The 25,258-nt window shown below is 27.4% G+C and overlaps 1 protein-coding gene across 1 annotated transcript in view; it reads right to left on the reverse strand.

The window, feature by feature from the left end:
- Positions 1 to 13: 13 nt before the first annotated feature.
- Positions 14 to 25,258, reverse strand: part of LOC100206733 (mannose-1-phosphate guanyltransferase beta) — a 43,497-nt gene continuing 18,252 nt past the window's right edge. Inside the window, exons 5-10 of the mRNA XM_065817776.1 lie at positions 16,608 to 16,766; positions 12,254 to 12,332; positions 11,584 to 11,711; positions 11,085 to 11,163; positions 8,715 to 8,818; positions 14 to 227 (exon numbers count right to left, since the gene is read on the reverse strand). Of these exons, the coding sequence (XP_065673848.1) occupies positions 96 to 227; positions 8,715 to 8,818; positions 11,085 to 11,163; positions 11,584 to 11,711; positions 12,254 to 12,332; positions 16,608 to 16,766 (681 nt within the window). The 3' untranslated portion in view covers positions 14 to 95. The remainder of the gene's footprint in view (positions 228 to 8,714; positions 8,819 to 11,084; positions 11,164 to 11,583; positions 11,712 to 12,253; positions 12,333 to 16,607; positions 16,767 to 25,258) is intronic.

The following is a 25,258-nucleotide window of genomic DNA, read 5'->3' on the forward strand; positions in this document are numbered from 1 at the left end:
AATAACAACAACATTTTCATAACAAAACTTCATTATCAAAATCTGTACAAAAATTATGAACAACGCCTAAATAAATATCTTAAAAATTATTCTTTCTACATAACAATATTTGGCTCAGGAATACTAGCGGCTAATGATTTATGAGGGAGAACTTTCGCCCCATTTAAATAAATCTCATCTTGAATATGAACATCTTCACCTAATACACATACACCTTCCATACGAACCTAAAAATTAAAAAATATCACATTAATAAAATGTTTATCAAAATTACTTTATGTACTTAAGAAAGTTATAATTATTTAAATTTAAAAATTTTATAATTTTTACAATTTAAAAAAAAAACATTTAATCTTCTCATAGAACTTGTGTTTAAAAGTCCCTGAGAAATAAGAATCATATGAATATAATAATAAAAAAATTCATGCCCAGGAGGTAATCTACTAGTTTATTTAGAGCGGTAACCCTCTTAACAAAATTAGAAAAATCAAAGAATGAATGGTGATTTTATACTGCAAAAAAACTGGCCAGTTTTTGATCAAGGTAAAAGTTCAAATGCAGCAATATAGTCACATAATTGATGTGGCAAAATCTCACAATTCATCTCATCAATCTTTGAACAATTGAAAAGTTTAGAACAAAATGAGACACAAAATTTGTTTGAAATTAGAAAATTGAAACCTGAGTTAAATGTTCAAATAATAAAAAATAGTAGTAAAAAACTTGAATAAGCCCGTTAAACAGTTAACTGTTGCTAATGTAACAATCAACATTAAACAAAAGAAGTTAAATAAAAGAGAAAAACAAAAGAAAAATATCATTGTCTATGGAGTATCTGAACCAAATGTTCGAGAAAAAAAACTAGATAAAATAAGAATTTTTAGAGCACTTAGGAACAGTCATAGTAAAAGGATAAGACTTAATTGAATGATGAGTAAAACAAGTATGAATTTTAGTAGATGGCACAAGAGACACTAGCTGTTTAGAGCATTGCCCATTATAGCATTTACAGAAAAGAAAAAGAAATGCAACAATACGAAGATGTGACAATGCTTGAAGGTTGGTTGCAAGAGCAGGTCCAACTATGTTTACAATGTGTTTTTGCACCTTGTCTAAGAAAGAAAGGGCTCTATTCCAAAATCTGCTCCAAATATGGCAACAGTATTCCATACAAAGACGAATTCGAGTAAGAAAGTGGCAAGCACGATAAAAAGATAAAACGATAAAAAACAAAGGGTAGATGACTCATCGAGTACGTTACCATTCATAAATATAAGAAGATCTAGATTGTTACGATAACAGTAAGCTGAAAAAAATTGAGTTTTATCTGAGTTAAAGTTCACCAGCCACCGAGAACCTCATGCTGTAGCAGAAATGAGATCTTTTTCAAGCTTGAATGCTCCCTCCAATAGTAAATGATCAGGGCCCCAGCCCCAGCCCTGGCTAAAAATGAGACTTTTTTCAAACCCGGCCCTGTCCCAGCAAAACTATAAGATTTAGCAGGGGTTGATAGCTGGGGCTAAAAAAAATTTATAATACTTTATGTATTATAATTTTATGTTTATATTTACTATTTATTAAATACTGGCATATATTTATATATTTTCAAACTCTAATTTACTTCCAACAAGATTGCAAGCAACCACTATTTAGTTATGAGTTACTTTAAAATAGAAAATAAGTAAAAATACTAGAAAATGGTTAATGGAAGACTTAAAAAGTTGTATGTTGTATACAAAAGAAAAACATGAAGATGGCTAAGAGTTATTAGGTTTTTTTTGATGTGCAAGGAAAAAAACTGGAATAATAAAAGTTTTTTTAGCATGAAGAGACTTAGTAAGGGGATACAGTAAAAGGATGCAACTTGTTAAATAAGAAACAAGCAAGAATGAATTTTGGTTTATTGTATATCAGAGATAATAGCTCGTTTGATCATTGACCATGATGGTATTTGTAGAAAATAGAAAGAAATGCAACCTTACAACAATGGGAGAGTGATTCAAGCTTGGCAGATAAAGCAGGTCTAATTACATTTACAATGCGCTTTTAGACTTTGTCTGAGCGTTAGAGGGTTGTTATTCATTAATATAGGAATGCCAACATTATTGCAATACTTTTTTGCAGTTAATGAGTTTTGTTGTCTAACAAAAATTGTGGATTTGAAGTCCAGAATTTAAATCCATAAACCACTGCAATCCTTAGGCTGTTACAGAAGAGATATCAGATTAAAAATCAGCTGCTTGTTATAAGCAATCAAAATGTGAAGATTTTTTGTCAAGACAAGAATATAAAGTTGATTTGTCAGCAAATAGCCACCTTAAGTGTAAAATTTTCATGAAGATCTATATTGTAGATAAGAAACAATACATTCTTTTACAGGAAGACGTGCGATCGCACATCTTTATATGACCAGGCAAATTATACTTTACTTTGACTATTTGACTGTGGCTATTTCAAAAAAACATTTTAAAAACGTGCTGAGTGAAAAGTATTCTGAATTATTCCTTAAGTGAAATAAATTATGTCAAAACTTTTAACAAATGTTTTTCATAATTTTAAATCTTTTTTAAATGTTTTTTATACTTTTAAATTGAAGCGCTTTTAAATGAAGTAACAATTTACAGATAAAGGTTTTTTTTAAAGTATAATTGACAGTTGTATATATTTTTATTTATAATATATAAATTAAGTGTGCATTTTTTATAATAAACGCTATTAAAAAATTGTTCTGTTTTTATAAACGATGACATTCTACGATACCGAAAGTCTCTTTAACACATTTTAATATAAGAATAATTAAAGTTAATACATTTGAAAAGATAATTAAAATTTCGTTGAAAAAAAAAAAAGACATGTTTTAGAAAGCCATTACAATTAAATAAGTTTGATCTTAAATGCTTTTATATTATCAAAACGCTTTTTAATGAAGCAACAAAACATTTCTAATGAATTTTTATAATAAGTATTAATAAACTGCTGTTTTTTTTACTTATATAATTATGTATTTTTTATGACAAATGTTTATCTTTTGAAACATTCAAAAAACAAAAAAAAAGTACAAATGTTAAAACAAAGAATGAAATAATTTTTTAATTCGTAAATTAAATAGACTAAGCATTTTAGTTTGATGAGTTTTATATATATATATATATATATATATATATATATATATATATATATATATATATATATATATATATATATATATATATATATATATATATATATATATATATATATAGATAGATATATATATATATATATATTTATATAGATAGATATAAATATATATAGTATATATTTAGTATATATATATATATATATATATATATATATATATATATATATATATATATATAGAACTCTTAAATGTTGACAGAAAGTTTTTTCCATATTTTGTTGACAAAAAATAAAAATTAAAATGCAAGATCGGAATTTTTTTTTTAATAATTGATAGACTGCCTGCCCCAACAAAACCCTCAGTCGATGTAGTAGCACTCCCTTGAGGGTCAGGCTAAAAGATAGTTGATGTTGCAGCACTCCGTTGCGAGTCAGGCTATTTGTCAGTCGATATAGCAGCACTCCTTTGGGAGTCAGGCTGTAAGATAGTTGATGTAGCAACACTCCGCTCATGATTTACAGTAAAAAAAATAAAAATAAAAACATTTTATTAAAAAAATTAAAAATAAAAACATTTTATCAAAAAAAATAAAAACATTGTTTATATTGTTAAAAACATTCAGAATGTTTTATTTTAATTAATTTATTCAAAATAAATAAACCATTAATTTAATTACAAATTAATTGTTTTTTAAAAAAACCACAAAAACGAAAATTTAATTCACCAGAATGTTTTAAAAACATTCAGAATGTTTTTAAAAACATTCTGGTCAATTAAATTTGCGTTTTTGTGGTTTTTTTAAAAAACGATTAATTTGTAATTAAATTAATGATTTTGACTTTCGTCCAACACGCAAATGTTGGACGAAAGTCAAAAGTAATTAAAAGTGACGTATGTGTTGGCGTAAAAATCATTTTTTTACTTCCGTGCTTCCCAAATGCAACATACTATAGAACTATATATATATATATATATATATATATATATATATATATATATATATATATATATTATATATATATATATATATATAACACATCGCTCAATAAGTCCGTAGGATAGCTAATAAAACAACAACATTTTGACATAATTTGATTTTATTCATCAACATAGTCTCCTTTTAAGGCGATACAGTCATTCCAGCGCTTCTCTAACTTTTTGATACCATGTTTGTAGAACGATTTATCTTTTCCTTCAAAATATGCTTCAGTTTCGGCGATGACCTCCTAATTCGATCCAAATCTCTTTCCCTGGAGCATCCTTTTGAGATCTGAGAACAGCCAATAATCGCTGGGGGCCAAATCAGGCGAGTATGGTGGATGGGGCAACAATTCGAAGTGTAATTCATTCATTTTTACCATTGTTTTCATTGACTTGTGACACGGTGCATTGTCTTGATGAAAGAGAATTTCTTTCTTCTTCATGTGCGGTTGCTTTTCGTCAATTACAGCCTTCAATCGTTCCAATAATGACATGTAATATTCGCTGTTGATCGTTTTACCTTTCTCAAGATAATCAATGAACAATATACCATGGCTATCCCAAAATATGGAGGCCATAACCTTGCCAGCAGAAGTTTGAGCCTTTGGGCGCTTTGGGCGGCTTTCACCCGCTGGTGTCCACTCAGCCAACTGTCGATTTGACTCAGGAGTGAAATGGTGGATCCATGTTTCATCCATTGTGACGTAGCGACGCAAAAAATCCTTTTTATCTCGGTGAAATAGTGCCAGACATGCTTCAGAATCATCGATTCGTTGTTGTTTTTGGTCCGGTGTTAGCAAACGCGGCACCCATTTCGAACAAAGCTTTCTCATACCCAAATGTTCGTGTAATATTGTAAACACACTGCCTTCTGATATCTTTATGGCCTCGGCAATCTCCTTCAATTTCAATTTGCGGTCGGATAAGACGATTTTATGGATTTTTTTGATGTTTTCCTCAGTAACTGCCGAATTTGGGCGACCGGAGCGTTCAGCATCATCGGTGAACCACTTTTCAACCATTTGCCTCGATGGAGAGGAGTCCGAATAACACTTATCAAGCCATTGTTTGGTCTGCACCATGTTTTTTCCCATCAAAAAGCAATGCTTAATGAGCACACGAAATTCTGATTTTTCCATTTTTTTCAATTCACAAAAGTTGATTCAATCGTTCACACACTAACTTGGTAAATAATGGTCCGATTGTCATGAAACTTTGACAGATATCGTTTGAAGGTTGGTACTTTCTAAAAACAATACGGATTCAGTATTTGTGTTGCCATCTATATGTCATCCTACGGACTTATTGAGCGATGTGTTATATATATATATATATATATATATATATATATATATATATATATATATATATATATATATATATATATATATATATATAGTGTTTTGGTTTTAGTTGAGTATTTTTTTTATTTTCTCTTTTGTTAAGATTTTTTTCTTCTTTAAAATTTTTTTTTAAGTAAGTTTTTGTATCGCATTTTAAAATTTTGAAAATATGTCAAGAGCCATGGCCAAATCATCAAGGAAAAATATAATTTGCCTGGTCATATAATGACGTGCGATCGCACGCCTTTCTGTGCAAAGACTGTTACAGGAGCAAAGATAAAACCCTTAAAGTTACTTGAAATAACGAAGAGTGTAGGCTTTCAAGAATAACCTTAATACTGCAGTTAGAAAGAAATAATTTAATAATCTCAAAACCTTAATGAAACTAATAACAGAGTGATGACTAATCATAGGATAGTCAAAGTGTTTTCTAGAGTTTTGAAAAATTGGAACCACTTAAATTTTAAAAATTTTTTAAAAATTTAGCAAAATTTGAAGAGTTCTGGAGAACACTTTTTTTAAACTATAATGGAAATCTTGTCAGAAGCACAAACTGTAGAAGTGTTTAATTGAGAATTAACTTTAGCATTGGAAGCCAGAGTGATTTGGATGTTTAACAATGGGTTAATCTGTATGACTGGCAGGAAGTGTATGGCCATTAGATTCAAGAGTCAAATTAGAGTAAAACTGTTTTGGCAATAGATATGAAAGTAATGGTTACAATTGGAAATTGCAGCAGCACAATGAGAGGAAAACCATAGAGAAGAGTGAGGCTCTATTTAAATTCGTCAAGAGGGAATGAAAGATTCCATGCCCTTAATCCAAGAAGTTACATAAGAAGCACATTTGTCAGCAGGAAGATTAAAAGTTTCTACCCAAAAGCCATTACAAAGAAAATCAGAGAAAAAACCCCAGCGAGCTTTAAGGTAGTTATAAGAGGTACAATAATAGGGGGATTCTGATGATAAAGAAGAATCAGATAACAGTTTTAGAGAGATCAAACTGTGATCAGAAGCACCTAAGGATAAATGGGTAAAAAAGGGTAAAGTGTGAGCACTGACTATAAACAGACACAAGATATAAATCAAGTAGAGAAAGGTAAATAATTTGGGGTAACTGATTCAGATTATCTGGAAAGGAAGTTGGAAAATTGATATTTGTGTTAAAGGTTGAGAAAGGCAAAAGTTGTGGGCCTTAACACCTGCAGAGTCACTGACAATAGAACTAAGCCATTCAATGTGATGAGCATTAAAATCACCAACACCAACCATATTGGCTGAAGGATAATCAGAAAAGACTTTTGATCAATTTGATCAGAAATAATATTAAAGAGTGCAGTCTTGAGATGAAGGAAAGCAATATAAAACAAAAAGGAAGGCAATAGAGAAAAGTGGTGCTAAACGAAAGTACATTTAAAAATAGTCTGTGGATTCAAACTGAGATCTCAAGATGAGACAGCTGAATTCAAATTAGTCTCACAAAGAGCAAGGTAGGTCAGATGAACTTTGGAAGTGATAAGACTCAACAGAAGAAAAGTTACTTCAAAGACCACAGATATTAGTGAATGATAGATTTAGAGAACTTAGTGATGATGATGGTTTTTTGTGTTTTACAGTGTTTGATACTTTAGTCATTTTTAAATTTGTTAAAGAATTTGACTCAAAGCACAGATAGTACACAGTACACTATTTAATAGTCCAAGCAATTACCTCATTAGTATTAATAAATCCTAAGCCATAACAAAAGGCTACAAATGTGGCCTCGACAATGCACATCAAAAGTATGAATAGGGACACCATCCATGTGCAACATGGCATTGTTAGTACTCTGATACTTTACAGCTGTTGATGGAATTAGCCTTTCTAATTACATAGCTACAACAGAATATGAGAAACCTGACTACCAGCCGGCCTCAGAACCATAAAACTAAGTATCAGAGCTAATGTACCCTCATTAGAAGATATTAGAATGAGTTGCCTAGTCATAAAAACAGAGACTCAAACAAAACCCATGCAACAAGTCAAGAAGATCCAGTATTCAACATCTTAAATGGAAACAACGTATTATAAATACATCTTTAAAGAAAGGGTGCGAAGCTAGTCAGCAGATAGAACCTATTTACCCCTGAAGTCTTTGACTAGGAGATCTTCTACAAGACAGTAACAGGATGCATTTAATGCCTGCCCAAGATGAGCACTTTTATCAAGACACCATCTCTAGCCTTTACTCAACTAAGATCCCCAAAGCAGGGGGAATTTTAAATCGGAGTTGGCCTCTCCTTGCCTTTGTCTAAAAAAGTGTAAAAAAGTGACTTGGTTCAAAAGTGACACTTTTGAACCAAATGTTCAGAGGTATAACATTTATAAAGAAAATGGATGTGACTGTCGAAGAGATGGTGATGTATGCCTTTATGTAAAATTACGAAGTTTACAACTTCATAATTCTGAGTTTCAACAAGATCTTGGAATTATATTTTCAACAACCCTTAAATGGAAAGATGCAACTAAACTCATTTCATCAGAGCAACTAAACTTACTTCATCAATTAGCAGTCTCATACATAAAGATTGACTCAGGCTTTGCAACTCTAACTGAAAGAAGAAAAAAAAGGAGATTTGATTGATTTATACAAACTTATACATAGCATTGACAAAATAAACATTGGAAAATCTTTCCCACTTGTTAAAAACTGTGCATCTACTCTTTAGTTTTAAAAACTTTCTTAAACCAACTGAACCTTTTAGTTCTTAAACCAACTGAATCTTTTAGTTCTTAAACCAACTGAATCTTTTCAACTTGAATTTGCACATCAGCATCTAACATAAAAGAAGCAAAACATCGAATGAAATCTGAATTGGTCAAAAATTGTATAAGAAGGAAGTATTTTTTAAGTAGTAGGGTTGTTGATGGATAGAATATTACAGTTAACAGCATCAAATCAAACTTGCAATCGGTCGACTTAGAAGCAATAACAAACATGAGGAAAATAAAAAATGCTTATTATTAATGCTTTTTTATTTAGAAACAAAATTATTTGTTAATTAATATATAGCGGCTGTCATTGGCATTGCCTGGCACTTTATCTCAACAGCATAAACTATTATTATTATTAAAACTTAATTTTGTTTTGAAAAAGCTTCCATGCAAAAGTTTAAAAATTTTATTTTTTCTGGTCATTTTCAGTGTCTTTAAGAGTTTCTTGATGCTTTGATACACAAGTAACTGCTGCCAAAATTGTCTCAATAAAAATTCAAAAAATCAAAACCTTACCCATTTTCCTACAGAGGATTTCCAACCAACAATTGAGTTGTTTATCCATGAGTGAGATTTAATCAAAGTCCCTTTCATTATAACACATTTTGACAGACATGCTCCTAAAGATGCAAACAATAGATTTAATAAAGATAACAACAGTCAAGCTCAAAGTCAAAGATATATATATATATATATATATATATATATATATATATATATATATATATATATATGTATGTGTATATATATATATATATATATATATATATATATATATATATATATATATATATATATATATACACTTATAATAAAATTTTGCTCAAAACTAATGAAAATGGGTTTTATTCTGATTAATTTTCAAAGGTCACCCACAACACGAAATTTTTAAAATGGTATAAAAGTAGTATTTACAGGCAGTAGCATTATTCAATAAAATTCTGAAGAATTTTATTGAATCTTATGAAACTTTCTAGAATTTTCTGGACTGTTCTAGATGTTTTTAGAAATCTCTGAAACTTTCTAGAAATTTCTGTCTTCAAGAAGTTTATAGATAGAAGTTTATAGATAGATAGAGCTAGCAAGATTTACACTATATAAGCTGCCTGATTGAGCAATGCTAATAATTATATGTGAATCTGTATTTGCCATTATTTACCAGTCAAATAGCACTATATACAATACACTAATATACTAAGTACAAAAGCACTTATATTTATTATTATTGTCTTTCAGAAATATATTATTTTCAATCATGATGTCCTATAAGAAAAATGCTTCTACTACTGAAAGAAACAATCCGAACAATTTTATTAGTCGAAAAGAAGAGCTAAGAAAAGAAGAAAAGAAGAACTGTTCCACTAGAAGAAATCACTGGAAAATAACAGCAGAATAGCATTCAAAATCCGAATTGTTGCGCTATTTGTTCCTGGGAAAATCCATCAAAGGGAGATTTTTAACAGTATCTGCTTTTCCGTCTTGTAGGTCTAGTGCTTGTAACTTAACTTCTCTTTGTTTATTCTTCAACACTAACACTTTATATTCCTGGTGACTAATACGTTTACCATAAAGGAGCTATGACCAGTCTTCATTTAGAAGGTTGGTCACTAGATCAACAAGCCGGAAAAGTAGATACTGTTGTTAAAGGTATAACAGCTATTCTCAATGAATACAGTTTATGAAAGTGTATGAAGAAAATTGCAGTGGACACTACAATTGTAAAAACTGGAAAAGGAAATGGTATTGTCAATTAGTTTTACTAAAGAGAAACTGGAAGAACTATAATTCATTGGTTGTCAACATCATGTTCTTGACGGAGTCCTTTGCATGGTAATTTATGAAGTACTTGGAGGAAACAATATCTAATATCCTTGTAGAGAACTACAAACAGCTCAGAAAGAATTTAAAGAATGGTAAAGAAGTGATTACTGAAACAACAGGATGGTGTGATGATATGAAATTTCTATTTCATTTAACTTGAGTATATGTACAATGCTGATGATTATTAGAAGCTATGTACCAGCTTGCATGGTCACAAAAAAGCGTTAAAACCAATAAAAAAAGTTTTGGAATTAGGAACCATAGAGACTGGAAATTCTCAGAATAAATCAGTGTGCAGAACTAGGAATCAAGTATCTTTATGATCTTTTTGATAAATGTAAAAAAAAAGAGACCTACAGATTTATTTTGTCTAACAAAGCAATAAGAATTGTATATTATGCTTTAATTAAGCTGAATACTAAACAATAATTTTTTGATATGTAGAGTTGCTTTTCGTATTTGTAGAATTGTTATTTAAGTTTGTAATTTTATATTTATTTGTAATTTAGAGTTCTATTATGTAACAATAAACTGTTAAATGCTTAAAAACTACATAACAACTCTTTGATTAAAAATTAGAATTAAAAAACAACGATCATAAAATTGTCTGAAACTTTGTCTACTCGCATTTATAGTAAATTCGAATATTTGGTTTGTGGGTGACCTTTTTCAACAAGAAAATCAAATTGATGTTTTTTTTCATTACTTTTGTACAAATATTCATGGATTTATGACTCAGGAACATGGGGTCACAAATAAGTCATAACTCTAATATGTATGTATGTATATATGTATGTATGTATATATGTATGTATGTATGTATGTATGTATGTATGTATATATGTATGTGTGTATGTATGTATGTATGTATGTATGTATGTATGTATGTATGTATGTATGTATGTATGTATGTATGTATGTATGTATGTATGTATGTATGTATGTATGTATATGTATCTATGTATATATATGTATGTATGTATTGTTTAACAAATGTTTAATTTATAAAATGTGTGTAATTCATACTATGTACAGTGTCATAAAATTTGAAAGTAAACCTTTTACCTTTTTCAACAATAACATCAGGACCAATAACAACATTTGGACCTATCTGAACATCGTCATCAATTTTTGCAGTAGAATGCTTGAAAAAAAAACATAGTTTTGCTGAAAAATATTTTTTAGTATTATAAAAATTTAAAAATTAAAAGCACAAATAAATATATAATTATCTGAATTCAAAAATATGAATACTTTCAGAAATTTATTATCTCAAAGTAAAATTAAAAAATTATTCTATATAGACTAAGCAAATTTTAAAATAATAAAAAATATTGTCTAATTAAAATATATTAATTTAAATTTCAGTTTGAAATGTTCATAAATTTCTGAAAAATAACTTCACCCAGTTAAAATTATCCAACTCAATAAATCTGGCATTTATATCGATAAAAGGTTTTGTTTTTTAAATGTCTAATTGATATTTTCATTTTATTTACACATTAAATGAAAAACAGTAAGCAATGACATTAAAAAAATTATTTCAACTATAAAAATAACTCACTACTAAAACATTTCCAACATTTCCTGGACCTTTGTATAACTCATCCGAGCTATTCTTTTTTAATGCATTTAAATATAAACATGTCCCTGTTATAAAATCTTTAGGTTGCCCTATATCCATCCAGTAACCTATATAGGAAAATAAATAGATTTGTTTTGAAAAACATGTTGAAAACTTAAAAACTTATTTCTTTTGAAACTAATTTGTTTTAACAATCTGCAAAAAGCTTTATGAATAAAAATGCAACTAGTAATTTTGTTTTTCAAAGTAAAAATTTCAAAAACTATAGCAAAAAAAGGTAAAATAAGACTAAAAAGTAAAATAAAGCTAAATTAACTTTTAAAAAATGTTTGTACAGGTGTCATGAAGGGCCTGGAAGATTTGATTATGGGATTTTTGATAAATATTTTAAGAACACATAAATTTTAATCTAAAATTTTTATTAAGATATAAAAATGTTTTTTTGTAATGCTTAAAACTAAAAATTGAAAAATTAAATTAAAATTAAAACTTTAGTAATCATTAGAATAAAGTTTTTAAAGATTTTTATAATAACACTTAATAAAAAAAGTTTTTTTTCAAAACGATCATTACGTATAAAACACTTTCTAAAATGCACAAAATATTTTTATTAAATGAAACATTTAATAAACAAAATATAGAAAATAACCTTTTAACTCAAAGCAATATAATTCACCATCTTTAGCCATAAAAGGGAAAACTTCTTTTTCAATTGACATCGGCTTTGGCTAAAATAGGAAATTAAGTTAAAAGATTTCTGCAACTATAATGACTGTGTTGCAACTATAATGACTGTATTTATATCATATAAAGTGATTATGATTATGTTTATATTTAAAAAACAACCATGTTTATATGATAGAATATGTGTTATAAAATAATTAATATGAACAAATTTGCAACTAGACAAGACCCCAACCCAAGCTTTGGTAGCACTTAGTAGAGTTTAGTATACTTTTTTTTAATTTATAAATTAACTTGTTTCACTGCATATTGTAGTAAATGTATCAGATCTTAAAAACAATGATTAATGCTAATAAAAATCCTTTGAGAATTTTATGACTCCTCAACTCTGGTTATCATACAAATAAAGATTCTGCGAGAAGTTTTTTATTTTTGACCATTTTGACTTTCTATTTATCTGTTTTTCTATGGGAATAGAAAAAAGAAAGAGAAAGATAATAAAATAATAGTAAATAGCAATACAAATAATAAAAACAATCTTTTCATGTAACAATATAAGTATTTTTTATAAAAATTTCAGTTTATAAATGCAAGATAATATTTTTTACAAAACACATATAAAACTATAAAATTCTAGCATGGCTTGCGGTCAAATGCACATTTTCTAACAGCCGTTTTATCATAATTTCAATAGGATTTAATATGCTGATATAAGTTTTATACTTTGGTGAGAAATAAGCCAAAATCTTATTTTAACAAACCCTGTTTGTTAAAATAAGATTTTAACAAACAGGGTTTCAGTATAAAGAGGCAACTCCATTTTTTTTAATTGTTGATATATCCTACTATCAACCCTATAACCAAACACGAAACTTTAAAAAGTCACTGCAAGCAAAGAAGTTGAGTGCTTCCAGGAATGTGGGAGTTTAAACTAAATACTTTTGACTTTCCTACTTACTATTGTTTGAAATTTAAAAAAATTCAATTTATATTTTTTCATACAGTAACCAGAAAGTATCAGAAAATATTGTCATCAATAAAAAATATATTAACTTTTCTCTTTGTTACATTTAATTTAATCATTTACAAAAATCAATTTTCTTATAAAAAATTAAATGACAATAATTATTCTTAGTACAGACTCATACCATACATATGACTCATACCATACATATGACTCATACCATACATATGACTCATACCATACATATGACTCAAACTCATATGAATCATAGTACAAAAGATTTCTGTGACAGGATAAACCTTACTTTTTGATATAAACAAAAAAAAAATTCTGAAAATAAGCATTTATATGTAACTTTTGGTATTTGTAAAAAAATTAAAAAATTGAAAAGCATTATATTTGACATTGAAAGGTACTAAATTTACCAATTTTTGTATTAGTTTTATAAGATTTGTTAAACAGGTCTTAGTTTATGTTTTTTAATTAGTTTATGAGGTAATATAAAATTGTTTGCAACAGTTGAAGCTTTTTTCAAAAAAATTTTTTATTGAAGCAAAAAGTTTTTTTTTCAAATAAATGTAACAAATAAATTACAATTTAAGAAATTTGGAGATGTTTATGTAGCCAACAAATTTCTCTGAAAATTTGCGCATTTATGTAATTTTGTATCTGGATATCTGCAATTAAAATAATAAAATTATTTGAACATTTTTTATCTATTTTTATTACTTTATTTTTAGTTTATTTATCATTAATTTTTTATTTCTATTATTCATTTATTATTTAGTTTTATCAACTTTTTTTTTCTTTGAATTTTAAAAATTTATGATTTCTTGATAAATGTTTTAGCATTATTTGCTGATGCTAGGTAAGATAGGCAATCGTAACATTAGATATTTGTTTATTTATAAAAATCATAAATTTCCATAATTTTAATCTGCTTATTATAGATAATTTTGTATAAATAAAGTTTGTTATTTTTTTAACATTGTTGTTTTTTTACTTGTACTATCTTAAACATGTTTGCAAACATTTTTTTGCTGATTATTAAGTAGGAAGAATTTTTCTATTTATCTATTTTATTTACAGCTTAAACATGTCCAAAATTATCAAGTCATGCTTTTTAACTGCAATTGTAATGAATCAAGAGTGACTGGTAGAGTAGATTAACTAAATAAAATCGCAGAAAGTAGTAGAGTTTGGTAACACCATCCATACAAAATTTAAAAATGGTTTAAAAGATAGGAGTTTGAAGAGTTTACAATTTTACAAGATTTGTGTAAGCAGTTATTCATCCAAGGAACATAGTTATTCTATGAGCACTTTCAGCTTCTTGTGCACTCTTTTGTGGGCAGGAATGTTTGCCACTTAAATATGATCCTAAATATCCAGAACAATGAAATACGCTGTAAAGCTGTATGCTACACACATAAGCTATGATCTTTTGGTTCTTAGTTTATCAGAAATAGGTAGTATCATTTATTTCTGTAAAGAAGCAGTACGCAATCCTAATTTTTAAAATTTTAAGGAGGGTGATATGTTTAGAATAGCTTCAACAAAGGTTGAAATCAAAGCAGTTTCTGATAATACAACAAAGGATTACAATACATGCATTTGCACAGAAGATACAATGAAAGTGACAAGTCAAACATTGTAATTGTGTCAAAAAGTTATACCCTTTTAAAAGTGTCTCTTGTTATAACACTCCATCACACTTATTCATTAAGGCAACTTATTGACTTGCTGTATACCAATGGAGATCATTTTTTGTAAAACTAAATAAGTTTGAATGTATTACATTGCAAAGACATAATCTTTAATATATTTGTAATGTTTCTTTTTTTCAGTTTTTATTTTTTATTCTGATTCACTCTTAATGAGGCTGCAAGCAAACACTATTAAGTTGGGAGTTACTAGAAGAAAAAAAGAATAGAGTTATAGAGCAAGAAAACAGATTGAAGTTAAACATTTAGGTTTGTAAAACCTTTAATACAATATTGTATAGCAGACTGCAAAAGCTTCATTACATATTGCCACAGCTAGAAGGAGGAAGCTCACAAAATGTGAGATAATTCATACCAAGAGTGGTAAAAAAAAAAAAAAAAAGATTAAAAATCTCCCTCCAACAACAGAGGCATTTGAATTCCGTACTCCATTTGCAAGCTTGCACTTGAAATGCAGCAGCTTCTTTGTTCCATCCACTTTTGAAATTTTATATAGAATTTTAATTTAAACAACAGTATAAAAATTCTTTTGAATTTTTATACTGCTATTTAAATTTGAAATAACTCTTAAAAATTTTTAACTAACTTAACTAAAATTTTATACATAAACTTATGTTGATATTTTCAATATAAATGCATAGAAAAAAAAGTTTATCTAAAGTAATTAAAGATTGTGACTTTTTTTTATGTTTTTTTTTAGAAATATATATTTTCTCTTATTTATAATAAATCTTCTATTATTTATTTTATATATTCTATGAAAAATTGATACAACTTTAAATTGAGCTGAATTACCAAGTAATTTGTAATAGAGTTGAACACTGTATTTTTTCTAATCAAATTTTCACATCCATCTTTTTGCTTTTTAGACTGAGTAATGCCATTCCCTTTTTAAATAAATCTTGAATATAAAAATTAAAAAATAGTTGTATTTTGATCTAAAATTTACCTTATTTTTTTATATAAACGCTATAAATATATAAAATATATTATATTTTTTTAATTATGGTTAACTGTAAAAGATTTTACTTTTTTTTTTTGCTTTTAAGAACAAATAATAGAATCTTAAAGGGATCCCGAGACACTGCAAAAAATTTTAATTATTTTAGTATATGTCGTCATTTTTTTTTAAGGACGTCTTGTACTAAAACTTTTTAAAGTCTGTAGATTGTGGCGTATATTATGAAGACAATTTGGCCTATTACAAAACAGAGAAGGCAAGTTTTGACTAAAACAAAAAAGTTAGTATTTCTCTGCATGTATATATTCTTTTGTTTTATTCCTGAAAATTTAGACCAAACATTTTTTTTATCATCCTCTTTAATATAAACTCAACATGTCTCCGCAGTTTGGGATCCCTTTTAACAAGTTTTTTATTTCCAGAATTGTTTTCTTTTGATTTTTTTTATTCAAAGTTGAATTTTCATTCCATATTCTATACTTTCCGTAATAATATTTTGACATATAAATGATATATTTATCATATATTTTTTATTTTCTTTCATATTTAATAAATAACCACTGGATGGTTAACAGTATAAATTAAGTGTAAAGTTAAAATAAAAAATAAATAAAAAGGTATTATAGTAAAATTTCTTTATTAAGTACAAATATAAAGAAAATATCTTTACCAAAATTCTTTTAAGTATACTTGGATTAAAAATATACATTCCAGCATTAATTTTGTTTGAAACAAACTCAGCTGGCTTTTCAACAAAGTTTTCAATCTTGCCAGTTGATGCATCAAACACTACAACACCATATTTTGAAGGTTCATCTACTTTTGTCACCTTAAAAATAAAATGATTACAAAATAAAAATGCCACAAATTATTAAATTTCATGTATATATATATATATATATATATATATATATATATATATATATATATATATATATATATATATATATATAGACATATATATATATATATATATATATATATATATATATATATATATATATATATATAGACATATATATATATATATATATATATATATATATATATATATATATATATATATATATATATATATATGTATATATATATATATGTATATACATTTATATGTATATACATATATATATATATATATATATATATATATATATATATATATATATACACACACATATATATATATACACATATATATATATATATATATATATATATATATATATATATATATATATATATGTATATATATATATGTATATACATATATATGTATATACATATATATATATATATATATATATATATATATATATATATATATATATATACACACACACATATATATATATATACACACATATATATATATATATATATATATATATATATATATATATATATATATATATATATATATATATATATTATATATACACTGCCGCTAACGGAAGTTAGGACAAAAAATATTTTTTCAAAAGAACAATATTAAAATGTAATTACGTTAAAAAATTATTTACTTATTTAGTAAAATTTATGTTTATATAAAATAAATCAAGTTAAATAAAATTTGTATCAAAAAAATTCTAAATTAAGTTATTTTAATGTAAATATATTAAAATAACTAACATTTAAAATAACATAAATTGTACTCACAAGTAAAAGTCTTATCATTTTAAATAAATAAACAGAAAACGCAGAAACATATTAAAGGTCACGTATGAACCTGTATTTTACATTATCAACTCAAATCTTTTAAGTTTGTCATTTAACAAGTATTTCTAGTGTTTACTGTGTTTTTGCAGATATTTTGTGTATTTTGTGTTAGTGTTTTAAAAATTTCAAGTGCAGAAGTTCCAAGGTAAAAATAAAAATTATTTTTTTAGTGTAAATTCAAAATATTGAAAAAAATATGCCTAAAGGTAAGCCAATAAGTGTTGAAAACAGGACAACAATACTCACTTTGCTTCAAGAAGGCTATACAGTTAGAAAAATAGCTGAAAAATTAAATCTGAGTAAATCAACAGTTAGCTATACGATTCGTCAATATCGAGAATCTGGAAGTTTGGAAGACAGAAATTGTCCAGGTCCTTCTCGCATAACAACAAAAACTGATGACCGACGTATAAAAATCATCAGTAAGCGTAATCGAACGTTAACTGCTCCACAAATAACAGCTATTTTCAACTGTGATTGAGAAAAAAAAGTTTCTGTCAGTGCAATCAAACGATGATTGCAAAAAGCGAATTTGCATGGTCGTGTTGCTATCCGAAAACCATACCTACGAAAAGTTAATCAACAGAAGAGATTCCGTTGGGCACAGCTCCACAAAAATTGGACGATGGATAAATGGAAATAAGTACTTTGGACCGATGAGTCAAAATTTGAAGTTTTCGGAAATAAGCGAAGAGTTTACGTTAGAAGATCTGTTGAAGAAAAAATGCTAACTCAATGTCTGGTTCCAACAGTAAAACATGGTGAAGGCTCTGTGATAGTTTGGGGTTGTTTCTCTCTGGATGGAGTGGGATATTTGCATAAAACCGATGGTATAATGAGAGCAGAACATTATAGAGATATCCTGGAAACAAGTGCAATCCCTTCAGGACTTCGATTAATCGGTGATACTTTTAATCTGATGCATGATAATGACCCTAAACATACTGCATTATTATGTGGAAATTATTTAGAATCAAAAAAAGCTGAAAATGTATTACGTGTAATGACCTGGCCTCCCCAAAGCCCAGGCCTCAACCCGATTGAGTTACTATGGGATGAACTGGATAGAAAAATTAGAACTGTATGTCCAACATCAAAATCTCATTTATGGAACATTATGGAACAGGAATGGAATAATATTCAAAAAGAAACAATTAGAAAATTAATTGAAAGAATGTTGAGAATAGTTAAAGCAGTTATCAATCAAAGGGTGGTTTTTTTGACGAAAAAAAAATTTAATTATTATAATGGTTTTTGTACATTTTTATTACATAAAACTGACTAATAATATATTTTATATTGAAAATGTATAAAAAATATAATTTTTATTAATATAAATTAAAAATTCTATAACGTAATTATATATTAATTTTGCTTTTTCGAAAAAATCTCCACTGTCCTAACTTCCGTGAGCGGCAGTGTATATATATATATATATATATATATATATATATATATATATATATATATATATATATATATATATATATATTAGAGTGGTTTAAAAAATTGAAAGGTGGAAAGTTAAGTTGGGTCACGTTTGCTTATGTTCTATTCCCCATATGGACCATTTTGCTTCATGCCAAGATTTTCCATAAACTAAAGCAACAAACAGGCTGATTTTGGTCAAAGCTTTTCTTTCATGAGCAGTGAGAGTTGTTTGATTCTTGAAAAGAAGGATTTTGATGGAATGGATGCTCTTTGCCATCCACCTGGCATGGTGCATGGCTCCAGGTGCTCAAAATCGCACTTCTTCTTTTGGGCAACCACCAAGAAAGATGAGGCACAATTGTAGAAGCTCGCCATAGTCTTGGCGAGCTTTTTTTTTTTCTTGGCGTTGGTGATGGCTTTTTATAGCATCATTGTAGTATGCAACCATTTCATTGCGGATATCAGTCATGGATCCACTGAAGAGCATTTCATCAGCAGCATCATACTTGCTTTGGTCAAATGTTGGCCATTCTTTTTGAAATCGTTTGTATAAACCTACATCAGATCCAGTGGTAGCTCCAAGATATGTGGATGCAAATACGCTCAAAAGTATAACTTCAAAAACAGGGTGGCGACATGCTATCCACACAAGGTCTTTCTTGAGGGTTTTTTCAATAATTATGCAAGCTCCAGATTTTAAGCCAGTGTTTGTTGTATAGAACACAAGCCCACATATTTTGTCTTTGAGATGCCAATTATCCAATAGTTCAAGGCAGGCACTAGCTTGCTCCTCACCTGTTCCCCTTATGATTTTGGGAACCTCAAGTAACTTTTCTTCTCCAGCTCCAGAAACTAGGATTGCAATTGTCTACCTTTACATTTGTCTGGACAATATCTGGTAGGATTTTTCCACCCCAGTGCAACAGAAGTGGTACCTGGGTTGAATAAGATTTTTGGTCCTCAACTGCCTTGGACTTGCATGTATACATTCTAGAACGACAGATAGTGCTGCGAGAAACTAAAATGCTATCCAGATCATGTCCAAGGGCTTGAGCAGCTGCAGCAATAACATAAGTAGCTTGCTGATCACTAATGTAAACGCGGTCAAGTGTGAGGTTCTGGAGTCAAAATGTTATTCCATGCCCTTTTTGGAGCTGAGTGAGGTAGCTTTGTGGAAACGCTGAAAAGTTCATCATCAGATACAAACTCAGTTTCAGAAGGGGAAGAGCTGGAAGAATGTTCTAACAGTAGAGTTGAAGCGACCACTTCTTGGTTTTTCTTGGCATCTTCAGCATCCCTTTCTTTTTGTTTTAAATATTTTTCTGCTTGTTTAATTTTTTTGACATTCCTGTTGGGCCAAATGCTTATCCATACCTCCAAAACTGGAACTGGAGAGATCTTCTCGCTGGGATACCTGAAACACTTTGTCTTCTTTATTGCGCATAATCTGCAATGCATCTGATCTTGCAACATCAAAAAGTTCCTCGAAATTTTTGTGTGTAATTTTTTTTAATGACTTGAAGACATTATGTAACTTCAGCAATTTTTTGGCAGCATATCTAACTAGCATAATTGGTATCCTTGCCTTTTCCCAGTAACGAAAGACGGATAATATGGTAATTGAGTTTAATGATTTCTTTTCTTCCTTTTGATAGGAAGTTTGATAGGAAGTTTGCCAGTACTTGTTGATTTGAAGGAAGTCTGGAGCATTCCAACTCTTTGATTGATTTTCCAATTAACCACACACTGGACTTCTTGTTGTTGGAGCTTTTGCCAATTTTACCTAAACAATTAACCAACAACTATTACCTAGAGTTTACCAATTCTGTTTATGTTATAGAAAACTTCTGTTTCATGCAAAAATTAAAAAAAAAATTTAATGAATGATTGAAATAACCTAGTACTACTACTACTACTAGTCTACTACAGAATGATAATTTTTAGTTTAATAATAAGAATTTACAGTTTGAACAATGAATATATAAATATTTAATTTAATTTTAAAAATATAATTTACCTTGGAATCTTTGAAGAATTCAAATTAGAGACAACTGTGTGTGATATAATAATTAATTACTAAATTATAATTGACTTAACCAATAATCGTATCAATAATAGTGGAGACTTATGCAGGAAATACAAAGATGAGAAGAAGTGAAAGCAACTAAAAGTTGACTTAAATTAAAATTAAGTAAGTAAGCAAAAAAAGTTGCTATACAAATAACATATTTCTTTTTAAAATCTCATTTTACAGATGACTATATTTAATTTATTATAAAATTATTATACATTTATTATATTTTACATGAAATAAAACTACTATTACTTATTACTTACACTAGTAATATTTTAACACTAGGTTAATATTTAATAATATTTAATATTTTAACACTAGGTTAATATTTAATAATATTTAATATTTTAACACTAGGTTAATATTTAATAATATTTAATATTTTAACACTAGGTTAATATTTAATAATATTTAATATTTTAACACTAGGTTAAAATATATAAAATAAAACCACCGCACAAAAAATAAAATAACTTTAGATAAGCCAAAAAAAATTACATAATATTTTCAGTGTCCGCTAAAATTGTTCAACTTTGCGCCACCTAAATATTACTGAATCTGTCTCATTTTTGGCTTAAAGACTCCTCTCATGTATAGAAACAAGAGCAATTATAATCCAAATTGATATTAATAAAAAAAATTTTAACACAGTAACTTGGACCACTTGCTTGATCGTCTTTAATTTTTATCTTTTTAATTAAACTTTATTTTTTTAATTATTATTATTTAAAAAGACGGGAAAAAGTTTAAAAACTTTGAAAAATATATATTTTAATAGATTGCTGCCCAAACCAAAACCAAAACAGTTGTTAAGAGCCATTTTACCACAAACAATAAATTTAGTTGTCAAACTATAGGAATATATATATATATATATATATATATATATATATATATATATATATATATATATATATACATACATATCTCATATTCAAAAGAGACTTTTATGGTAAAAAAAAGTCTCTTTCAACATCATTTTGATGACTTCAACATATAAGCTACATTTTTATGTTGTCTAAAATTCAAAGCAATTAAAATAATGCGGAAGTACATTAAGTTTTATTGTTTTTTAAAAAACCGTAATAATAATGACTAGAAAGTTTTCTAATTAATAGTGTTTTTGTTTTAAAAAAAAATATTTATAAAAAAAATGCATGGAGTGTTGGTATATCGACTATCTTATAGCGTGCTGCTACAAGAGACTGTTGCTAAATTGACTATCTTATAGCCTGCTGCTACATAAAAAATATTTAAAAAAACAACTAAAAACTAAAAATAAAAGATTAATAATTATAGTTATTATTTTTGTGGATTAAATTGAATGTCTAACTTCTGCAAATAAAATAATTGTTTTAACATTTATGTTCAAATCAATTCTAAATCAATTCAAGTTATATCCTTTGTTATATATATATATATATATATATATATATATATATATATATATATATATATATATATATATATATATATATATATTAGGGTTTCCCAAAAAACAACATTTTTGAAAAATATATGCAGAGACCCCCTTAATGTGTTCTATCTAATACAAAAACACTAGATTTAAAATTATTTTGAATAAAAAATATTTTAAAGGGTCCCTCAAGACCCTCGAATATTCAATGGGTCCCTAATATTTTCAAAAAAAAATTTTTTCAAAAATATGTCAACCAATATGTAATGTTTAAACTCTTATATGTTGTCAGAAAGTTTTTACCATATTTTGTTGACAAAAAGTAAAAATTAAAATGCAAGACCGGAATTTTTTTTTTTATTAATTGATAGACTGCCTGCCTCAACCAAACCCTCAGTCGATGTAGCAGCACTCCCTTGCGAGTCAGGCTAAAAGATAGTAGATGTAGCAGCACTCCATTGCGAGTTAGGCAACGGAGTGCTGTATCAACACTCCGCGCATGATTTACAGTAAAATAAAATAAAAATATAAACATTTTATTAAAAAAAATAAAAATAAAAACATTATTTATATTGTTAAAAACATTCAAAATGTTTTTAAAAACATTCTGGTCAATTAAATTTGCATTTTTGCGGTTTTTTAAAAAAACTATTAATTTGTAATTAAATTAATGGTTTAGTAGCTTTAGTAATAGTGGGGCAACAGAATTACACCATTTGACTTTCGCCAATAATCAGACTTGGCAATATTAGCTTTGTCAACTAAATATTTCTCTCAGAAAATACAATCTTTATATAGTTCCGATTTGAATAAACGAAAATAATTCTTGTATTTGATGAATATATTACCATTTCTTTTGTGTTCTCAATAGAGAATGCGTTTTTTGTAGCTATTTTAAATACTTATGATTATATAAATATAAAGTAGCTGTATAGTCATAGGCGATTCTAAGAATAAAAAATGAGGGAGTGGGGGGCGAATCCTTAAAAAAAGTACCGGCTGTTTTCTAGAAAGAAAAAAAAAGGTCCTCAAAACTAAAAATCGCCCTACTCAGATGTGTCGAATATAAGACTAGCCGATTATATTCCTCAGAAACTAACTATAACTTGAAAACCACCTTGTTTAGGAGAGGGAGAATTTAAGACATCCCCGTAAAGCTAACAACTATAAATTGCATAATACTTTTCTCCCTTGTTATTTGGTCAACTTTTTGTGTTTCAATGCTATCAAGTAATTCTACTTCACGACATCGTAGAGTAATTATTTTTATGAGGTTTTTGGGCAAATCTTGTAGCAACTAATGGTTAATGGTTCATTTTTAAAAAATATGTCAACCTGGTACTCAAATGAAGCGAAATTATATAAAAATTTCAAAAATAATATAGATTTCAAATATAGAATTGTTATTTTTGGTTTTATTACATGAAAAATTACGTTTTTTAACAAAAAAAACAAAAAAATGCATTTTTTATGTATTTTTATAACAATTTTGATAAATAAGTTAAAATTTTTCCAAATTAAATATTATTTTTGAAAGTTTTATATAATTTTGCTTCATTTGAGTACCAGGTTGAAACACTTTTAAAAAACTTTTTTTTTGAAAATATTAGGGACCCATAAATTATTTGAGGGTCTTGAGGGACCCCTTAAAATATTTTTTATTCAAAAAAATTTTAAATCTTGTGTTTTTGTATTAGATAGAACACATTAAAGGGGTCTCTGCATATATTTTTCAAAAATGTTGTTTTTTGGGACACCCTAATATATATATATATATATATATATATATATATATATATATATATATATATATATATATATATATATATATATATATATATATATATATACACTGTGTGACAAAAGTTATCGTACACTTCAAAAAAATTACTAACTCTTAATTTAGAATAAAAGAAATGCAAGGAACAAGTTAAAAACTGAATAAAAACTATTTGATTTATAATTATTTAAACAAAAATTGAAAAAACAGAACAAGAAAAAAATTTTATTTTAATATCTTGATGAAAAAGCAAGAAAAGTAACAAAAAGAAGGTGACAAAAGTTATCGTACGCTTTCAAAATAGTACACTTTGATAAATATTATGGGAACTAAACTTATATTTTAGTATCGTGTATTTTGTCCTTTAGCTTTTACAACAGCAGCAAGACGTCTTGGCATCGATTCAACGAGTTTTTTTGTAATAGACGGATCGATTGATTCCCACGTCTTTACAATTTGGACTTTTAATTGTTCAATGGTGTTTACACCTGTTCTATCTATTAGTCTATCGATTTCATCCCATAAATGTTCTATTACATTCAAATCTGGGCTTTGAGGTGGATGATTTTGTATGTCCCAACCTTTTTTTTCCATAAACTCTATCACATCTTTGGCCTTATGTTTGGGATCGTTATCTTGAAGAAAAACGAAGTCATCACCAATACCAAGATTACGTGCTGATTGTTCAACATTTTCTTTAATAATACGTTTATAGTAATGTTTATCCATATTTCTTTCAATAAATACTAACTTTCCAACACCTGCTGCCGACATACATCCCCAAACCATTACTGATCCATTTCCGTGTTTAAATGTTTGGACTGTAGTTCCATTTTCTAAGCAATTTTTTGATGAGCGCCATACACGAATTCTACCATCAGATCTTTTTACATTAAATTTAGA

This window comes from Hydra vulgaris, chromosome 14 (genome assembly GCF_038396675.1).
Source record: "Hydra vulgaris chromosome 14, alternate assembly HydraT2T_AEP".
Classification (NCBI taxonomy): domain Eukaryota; kingdom Metazoa; phylum Cnidaria; class Hydrozoa; order Anthoathecata; family Hydridae; genus Hydra; species Hydra vulgaris.